The following is an 8,986-nucleotide window of genomic DNA, read 5'->3' on the forward strand; positions in this document are numbered from 1 at the left end:
ATATGTATTTTGCAAAAGTGTTTTAAGTGCTTTTAAAGGAAAAAGGGGTTTCTGTAAATGAGGTCCCACTACAATAATTATTGTAGAAGTGATCTTCTTTTATTGTTTAATAATGTCACACTACCTATTATACTGCCCACCCTTCTAGGTATGCCAGACTGTCCAACATTTAAAAAAGACAAAGAAGGACACTTTAATTTAGGGATGTGGCATGGGGCTGTTCTGAGAAGTTTTGGGGGATTTACTATGATCAATATGCCCCATCTATATATAGACACTTGGGAGATATGAGTATGCTAAAATGGTTAGACAACTTACTGTGGAATGGCACAAGGGCACTCCTGACACCAAAATTACCACAACAGGCTGTACTTATTATGTGTTCTGAGTGTTCCTTTCATTTTCAGGACATTTGGAACAGTGTAACGAACTGACTTTTTATTGTTATATAACAGGTCAGTAAAAAGTGTTACTTCCTGAAATAAATATTTTTCTAAAACAAATACATCCTCCACACCTACTTGCATACCAGTATTTTGGCAGTGCAGCTAAGCAGGAAACTTGTCTTATTACACACACACAAAAAATGTTTTCAGCTCATGTGACCTTGACAACTAGGCTACAGGAACAGTCTGTAGATTTTGCTTTCACTGGATTGAAATCAACAGAAATCTTTCACCGGAGGAAAACAGAGTGCTCTGTGAAGGTCAAACACAAAACAATAAATTAAAGTATCCAAGTTAAATAGAATATGAATCTAGTATTCATAAAAATACTATACTTTTGAGATTGGATGCCATTTACAGATGTCGTCTTGAAGCAATTAGGAGGAAATATTAACATTAGATGCATATTGTCATTATAGTCGATTTTCTACACCCATAAAGTGGTTAATTGACCATTTTACTTGGCCGCTCCAGTCATGGGTACCCATGTGTAGATAAACTTCTCAGAAATGTTTGGGGTTATCAAGGTAGCCAAGGTTGTTTTCTGTACAGTTGGCCTAATACTCATTTAATTAGGTGTTGAATTTGTGGGAATATCCAGCATGCATTGGTGTGAGTTGTATGCATCAAATGTATAATTAAAAGGATTGGTGCAGAGCCAGCACCCAAGAGAGATAGCCGCAAGAGCTCTGTGCTGCACTGATCAAACACACTAAATTTAAGACAGCGATCACTTATCTGTACATGGTGCAGAGGATAGGGAACAAATCTAAAAACCACTGGGCTGATCTGGGTCCCGCTATATAGCAACACTCCTGAAATGGGCTGTTAGGCCCGGGTCTGCCAAGGTGGCAACTGTGGCAGCCTACACCTCAGAATCCTAGGACGAGGGCAGCATTCCCATCAGGATACTTACCTTTTCCCATGTACCTGAGGCAAAACAGGGGGCATCTACAAGTGGGGGTGCTGCATCCTCCACTAAGGCAGATAAAAAGGCACTGTTGAACGAGTTAAAAGCTATGTTGCAGGAGGACATAGCAGTGGTGCGGGAGGAGATGGCCACACTTACTGGCAGAATAGTTGCTGTAGAGCAGGGGTTCCCAACCCAGTCTTCAAGTATACCCTACCAGTACAGGATTTAGGGATTATCCTGTTGTGTCTATAGTGTTTTTTCCCACCGTTTTCTAAAAACACTGTAGACACAGCTGGGTAATGCAAAAATCCTGGACTGTTAGGTGTACTTTAGGACTGGGTTGGGAACGACTGCTGTAAAGGAATACAGTACTTGGGAAGTGTGAAGATGGCTCAAATGCAGCCATCAATAACCTACAAAGCCGTTATGCTGACCTGACCAACTGCATGGCCAGTATGGAAGATAGATCCAAAACCAGAAACCTACGGTTTAAGGTGATTTCAGATATCATCTCCAATGAGGAACTACTGCATTATGTTCGTAGACTCATCTCGGTTTGTTTTCCTGGCACTGGAGAGTCCCTTTAAGTTGGAGTCTGGGGTGACACAGCATTGTCATAAAGAATTGGACCCCTTAAATGAACTTTGCTAAGTAGAGAGCAGCATATTTCCCCTAATATTTCACGAACAATAAACATGCTATCTGGAAATCAGAAGTTAAAAGAGAATTATAAAATCGTGACAATTTCATTAAACTGATGAACATAATTCACTACATTCTTTATACATGTATCTTAATTTAATTTCTGCAAGTTTATATTATGTACATATGAAAAAGGAGGCCTTAGTCTGTCATGAGCACAGCAGTTTTTTTAGAGGTATTTCCACAATTGTAGAAAAATACTTAGTTGGATATTATAGTAAGAGAAATGGGCGTAACTAGGCAGCACGTTTCAGACATTGTTCAACTTGTTTTCACAGGAAACCTGTAGTGGTTATGGTGCTTGGTAGTGTTCCTTTAAAGAAAGTTGTGGTGAGTGGAAAAATATGAAAAAAAAAGGTTACAAAAAAACATCATCCTGAGCACTGCGGTTCTGAACTATCTGTGAAACTGCAATGATAGAGAATCTACAAATGAATTACAATCTGGCCAAAATAACCAAAGTGGATGCCAAGTATTTTTTTTCGAATTTGGCTTAAAATCCACACTATCCCTGTAAATTGCCTATATTTCCTGATTTAGTGCATATCCCTTCAGGTATGGTGTGACATGTAGCCCATATTGTAAGTTTGCAATGAGGGCACTAAAACATCAGACAGTATGTCTGTGATGCAATAAACCCCGCCATTTCCTGTCAGACAATATATCTCTATCAGCGTGACACAGCTTGCAGGCAGCAACATGGCCGACACATCGGTCACTAAAGGGGAATGCAGAGTCTGCCCCAGAGCCCCAGCAACAGCGATTGCATCACATCCAGCCAATCACAAGACGCCTCATCACTCCAACCACGCCCACCGGCAGAATCTTCCAGAGGGCTCGACAACAATCTACCCTTCTCTGGTATGTATCCATCCGCGTCGCTTAAATCCAAAAATAACTGTCTTATATTTTTTCTAGTAAGTCATGTTATGCAAAAAGAATATAAGAACCGTTTCTTGGAAAGGTTATAGGCACGATGAATCATCGATCGCCGCTATAACGGCGTTTTTAAGCCTCAAGCTACTTTTACTTCCCGGGCGCATGGACATTTTCAAGGTGTGGTTGTGATGTGTCCCGGTAAGGGTATAAATAGAGGGCGCTGTGGTGCAGCGCTCAGTTTGTTTCGCGTAAACCTAGAGTACAGCAGCCATATCGAGTCGAGTTTTGGTTCCTCGTTTTATTGTTTCTTGATACGAGGTAAGGTTTCGTTTAGATTTTCTTTATTATGTTTTTGATTTGAGTGCGTTGTATTCGTGTTGGGACTACTGCATTACAGAGGGGACAAAGAGTTACATTAATTAAGAAAGAACACAGCTGTTTAAAAAAAAAATGGATTTTCAAGAGTTCTTGAGTTATTTTAAGCCATATTGTATATAGTTCGTTTTGGGGATTTTTACGTTAGTTAGGAAGCCATTGCCAGTCTTTATAGTTCTTGCCCAGCCTTGGCTATGGCGTAGTTTTTCTCTGGCAAAGCATCATGGGAGTTGAAGTTTCCCCATAGCTGCTGATGGACCTCCTGGTCTCTGGGGTTAGCTGTAGGTACACTGATCTGTGTGTGAGGGCTAAGGTTGTTGGGAGTGTGATTACTTTTAGAGCTTGGTTCCTGGTATTGAGTTGATTGTATTTTATGGTCAGACTTTACTCACTCAGTATGGGAGGCTATGGGTATTAAGAGAGAGGTTATTGGAAATGTTCCACTGACTGCATTGAGTTGGGATTTCAGGACAGTGGGTGTTTTCTATAAATATGGGTACAGGGTACTAGATATGTGGTGACTTAAATTGCTGGTATTCTTATCTCTTCTCAAGGATAGGTTTATTTTGTTTTAGAAATCACAAGGAAGATATGAATGACATTGGCAGCTGTTACTGTTGAGTTAAAATCTATTTCATTATCTGCACATGGCCCTTAGCTGTTGAACAATTTATGAAGAGTTTACAGCTGGAGTACTAGACTTCTCCTCCATCACTGACTTGCATGCACAGTAACCATGATTGTGTTCCCATCTGTTTGGCAAGTTACGTAGAAAGAATTGTAGTCAGAGGTGTTTATTCCTAGACTTGTACAGTGAAATGTTCTTTCATACCTAATGGTTGCACGTCTACTTGGTGAGATGTAGCTGGTGGCATAAAGCGTCACAGGTAAAATGTGGTTAGAAATTGACATACTGTTGAATTGTCTAAAACTCACCCCAGTGTCGTCCTTAGTCCAGTTTATGGCTGGCTGACCCAAACATGGGAAAGTCCGCACTTGCCACTGCAGCTGTTTGTCTTCATCTTTTCTGTCCTGGTGCTTAGCCAACATTTTAGGGTTCAAGAGTGAGATGCTAATTAGTATATTGTTTTGTGGTATGCTGTTTAACTTCACTCAGATTAATATAGCTAACCAAATTCTCCTGGTGGCACCCAGAGAAGTTATTTTATAAATATAAAAATGGTTTAATAATTACAGCAAAGTCTGCCCTAGGAGATTCCTGGGCATTGTAAGTACAATAGGCAACGCTTTATAGTTCTATGTATTTTCTTGAGTTACACTTCTAGTGTTTTTTTTTGCTTAACTTTAATGTGGTAATTTTAAAGAATTTCAGATTATATTTTTTCTAAATATGCATTTATATCTGATACCTTTTTTTTTATATATATTACGGTCATTGAGTGACTTTTATGCTGTTATTGGCCCTTAACGTAAAGCTCCTATGCCTTTCATCACTACAGCAGAGAATGCCAAGTTAAAAAAAAGTTGAACTATTTATGATCTCCATGAAACTGCTGTGGGTTGGATTTAAAAGGGACTCTTCCCAGGGTTTTTGTTTTGTTTACTAGGACTCCTGTTTAATGAATACAGTGTGAAACTGATCAGTTAACACTGTGCTTTACACCTGGCTGTCAAACTATACAGATAAGAGGGGAAATTAAATAATGCTGCTCTATTTATTCTTAATTTGCCTTGTCTGATCTGGATTATTTTGCTAACTTTTAACATAAATTTAAGAGATCCAGATTTCTTGGGGGTAACAGACAGGTGTAACACAGGTGACAGTAGCATTTTATTGTGGTAGGTATATGAATATATGTGCAATAATAAGTACATTTAGTTTGCTTATACATTGCAAATTAGTATAGTTTTATAATACCCAATGATCCATTCTGTTTACTTTTAGGACAATATGCAGATCTTCGTTAAAACCCTCACTGGCAAGACCATCACACTAGAAGTAGAGCCAAGTGACACAATAGAGAATGTCAAAGCAAAGATCCAAGACAAAGAAGGCATTCCTCCAGACCAGCAGAGATTGATCTTTGCAGGCAAGCAGCTTGAAGATGGTCGCACTCTTTCTGACTACAATATCCAGAAAGAATCCACACTGCACTTGGTCCTTCGTCTAAGAGGTGGTATGCAGATATTTGTAAAAACCCTCACTGGCAAGACCATTACACTAGAAGTAGAGCCAAGTGACACAATAGAGAATGTCAAAGCAAAGATCCAAGACAAAGAAGGCATTCCTCCAGACCAGCAGAGATTGATCTTTGCAGGCAAGCAGCTTGAAGATGGTCGCACTCTTTCTGACTACAATATCCAGAAAGAATCCACACTGCACTTGGTCCTTCGTCTGAGAGGTGGTATGCAGATCTTCGTAAAAACCCTCACTGGCAAGACAATCACACTAGAAGTAGAGCCAAGTGACACAATAGAGAATGTCAAAGCAAAGATCCAAGACAAAGAAGGCATTCCTCCAGACCAGCAGAGATTGATCTTTGCAGGCAAGCAGCTTGAAGATGGTCGCACTCTTTCTGACTACAATATTCAGAAGGAATCCACACTGCACTTGGTCCTTCGTCTAAGAGGTGGTATGCAGATATTTGTAAAAACCCTCACTGGCAAGACCATTACACTAGAAGTAGAGCCAAGTGACACAATAGAGAATGTCAAAGCAAAGATCCAAGACAAAGAAGGCATTCCTCCAGACCAGCAGAGATTGATCTTTGCAGGCAAGCAGCTTGAAGATGGTCGCACTCTTTCTGACTACAATATCCAGAAAGAATCCACACTGCACTTGGTCCTTCGTCTGAGAGGTGGTATGCAGATCTTCGTAAAAACCCTCACTGGCAAGACAATCACACTAGAAGTAGAGCCAAGTGACACAATAGAGAATGTCAAAGCAAAGATCCAAGACAAAGAAGGCATTCCTCCAGACCAGCAGAGATTGATCTTTGCAGGCAAGCAGCTTGAAGATGGTCGCACTCTTTCTGACTACAATATTCAGAAGGAATCCACACTGCACTTGGTCCTTCGTCTAAGAGGTGGTATGCAGATATTTGTAAAAACCCTCACTGGCAAGACCATTACACTAGAAGTAGAGCCAAGTGACACAATAGAGAATGTCAAAGCAAAGATCCAAGACAAAGAAGGCATTCCTCCAGACCAGCAGAGATTGATCTTTGCAGGCAAGCAGCTTGAAGATGGTCGCACTCTTTCTGACTACAATATTCAGAAGGAATCCACACTGCACTTGGTCCTTCGTCTAAGAGGTGGTATGCAGATATTTGTAAAAACCCTCACTGGCAAGACCATCACACTAGAAGTAGAGCCAAGTGACACAATAGAGAATGTCAAAGCAAAGATCCAAGACAAAGAAGGCATTCCTCCAGACCAGCAGAGATTGATCTTTGCAGGCAAGCAGCTTGAAGATGGTCGCACTCTTTCTGACTACAATATCCAGAAAGAATCCACACTGCACTTGGTCCTTCGTCTGAGAGGTGGTATGCAGATCTTCGTAAAAACCCTCACTGGCAAGACCATCACACTAGAAGTAGAGCCAAGTGACACAATAGAGAATGTCAAAGCAAAGATCCAAGACAAAGAAGGCATTCCTCCAGACCAGCAGAGATTGATCTTTGCAGGCAAGCAGCTTGAAGATGGTCGCACTCTTTCTGACTACAATATTCAGAAGGAATCCACACTGCACTTGGTCCTTCGTCTAAGAGGTGGTATGCAGATATTTGTAAAAACCCTCACTGGCAAGACCATCACACTAGAAGTAGAGCCAAGTGACACAATAGAGAATGTCAAAGCAAAGATCCAAGACAAAGAAGGCATTCCTCCAGACCAGCAGAGATTGATCTTTGCAGGCAAGCAGCTTGAAGATGGTCGCACTCTTTCTGACTACAATATCCAGAAAGAATCCACACTGCACTTGGTCCTTCGTCTGAGAGGTGGTATGCAGATCTTCGTAAAAACACTCACTGGCAAGACCATCACACTAGAAGTAGAGCCAAGTGACACAATAGAGAATGTCAAAGCAAAGATCCAAGACAAAGAAGGCATTCCTCCAGACCAGCAGAGATTGATCTTTGCAGGCAAGCAGCTTGAAGATGGTCGCACTCTTTCTGACTACAATATTCAGAAGGAATCCACACTGCACTTGGTCCTTCGTCTAAGAGGTGGTATGCAGATATTTGTAAAAACCCTCACTGGCAAGACCATCACACTAGAAGTAGAGCCAAGTGACACAATAGAGAATGTCAAAGCAAAGATCCAAGACAAAGAAGGCATTCCTCCAGACCAGCAGAGATTGATCTTTGCAGGCAAGCAGCTTGAAGATGGTCGCACTCTTTCTGACTACAATATCCAGAAAGAATCCACACTGCACTTGGTCCTTCGTCTGAGAGGTGGTATGCAGATCTTCGTAAAAACACTCACTGGCAAGACCATCACACTAGAAGTAGAGCCAAGTGACACAATAGAGAATGTCAAAGCAAAGATCCAAGACAAAGAAGGCATTCCTCCAGACCAGCAGAGATTGATCTTTGCAGGCAAGCAGCTTGAAGATGGTCGCACTCTTTCTGACTACAATATCCAGAAAGAATCCACACTGCACTTGGTCCTTCGTCTGAGAGGTGGTATGCAGATCTTCGTAAAAACCCTCACTGGCAAGACCATCACACTAGAAGTAGAGCCAAGTGACACAATAGAGAATGTCAAAGCAAAGATCCAAGACAAAGAAGGCATTCCTCCAGACCAGCAGAGATTGATCTTTGCAGGCAAGCAGCTGGAAGATGGTCGCACTCTTTCTGACTACAATATTCAGAAAGAATCCACACTGCACTTGGTCCTTCGTCTAAGAGGTGGTATGCAGATATTTGTAAAAACCCTCACTGGCAAGACCATCACACTAGAAGTAGAGCCAAGTGACACAATAGAGAATGTCAAAGCAAAGATCCAAGACAAAGAAGGCATTCCTCCAGACCAGCAGAGATTGATCTTTGCAGGCAAGCAGCTGGAAGATGGTCGCACTCTTTCTGACTACAATATTCAGAAGGAATCCACACTGCACTTGGTCCTTCGTCTAAGAGGTGGTATGCAGATATTTGTAAAAACCCTCACTGGCAAGACCATCACACTAGAAGTAGAGCCAAGTGACACAATAGAGAATGTCAAAGCAAAGATCCAAGACAAAGAAGGCATTCCTCCAGACCAGCAGAGATTGATCTTTGCAGGCAAGCAGCTGGAAGATGGTCGCACTCTTTCTGACTACAATATTCAGAAAGAATCCACACTGCACTTGGTCCTTCGTCTGAGGGGTGGTTGTTGAGCACATAATGACTTTTTTCATGTTGATGGAAATGTTTGTTGCATTCTCTTCACTGATGACCCAATTGAAAAATGTGTTTGTCAAATAAACGTTTCTTGCATATAATCGTTTCATTGTTTCATTTAAAACAATATTTATCAATGTTAACTACTTTGTAGTTGGGAATCAACCCTCTTGATTACACTGATCATGGCATATAGCAGTGTTTCTTAAATATATCAAGAACTGCAAACCTTTTTTCAGGCATTATGACTTATCTACTTTTCTGGAATGTCTGTAAAGCTGGAGTTTTTGATCTTTGGAGTGGTTTGAGAAGCACTTTAATATGTCTTT

General features: G+C 41.0%; 1 protein-coding gene across 2 annotated transcripts; it reads left to right on the plus strand.

The window, feature by feature from the left end:
* Positions 1–3,186: 3,186 nt before the first annotated feature.
* Positions 3,187–8,758, plus strand: LOC134605745 (polyubiquitin-C-like). Of its 2 annotated transcripts, XM_063450065.1 has the most exons (3): positions 3,187–3,258; positions 5,222–7,274; positions 7,503–8,758. In XM_063450065.1, the coding sequence occupies exons 2-3, from the start codon at positions 5,228–5,230 to the stop codon at positions 8,651–8,653; spliced, it is 3,198 nt and encodes a 1,065-aa protein (XP_063306135.1). In that variant the 5' UTR covers positions 3,187–3,258; positions 5,222–5,227; the 3' UTR covers positions 8,654–8,758. The 2 variants fall into 2 exon arrangements, with proteins under 2 accessions (XP_063306135.1, XP_063306134.1); XM_063450064.1 differs by having other exon boundaries at positions 5,222–8,758.
* Positions 8,759–8,986: the final 228 nt, after the last annotated feature.

This window comes from Pelobates fuscus, chromosome 1 (genome assembly GCF_036172605.1).
Source record: "Pelobates fuscus isolate aPelFus1 chromosome 1, aPelFus1.pri, whole genome shotgun sequence".
NCBI classification, from domain to species: Eukaryota; Metazoa; Chordata; class Amphibia; order Anura; family Pelobatidae; genus Pelobates; species Pelobates fuscus.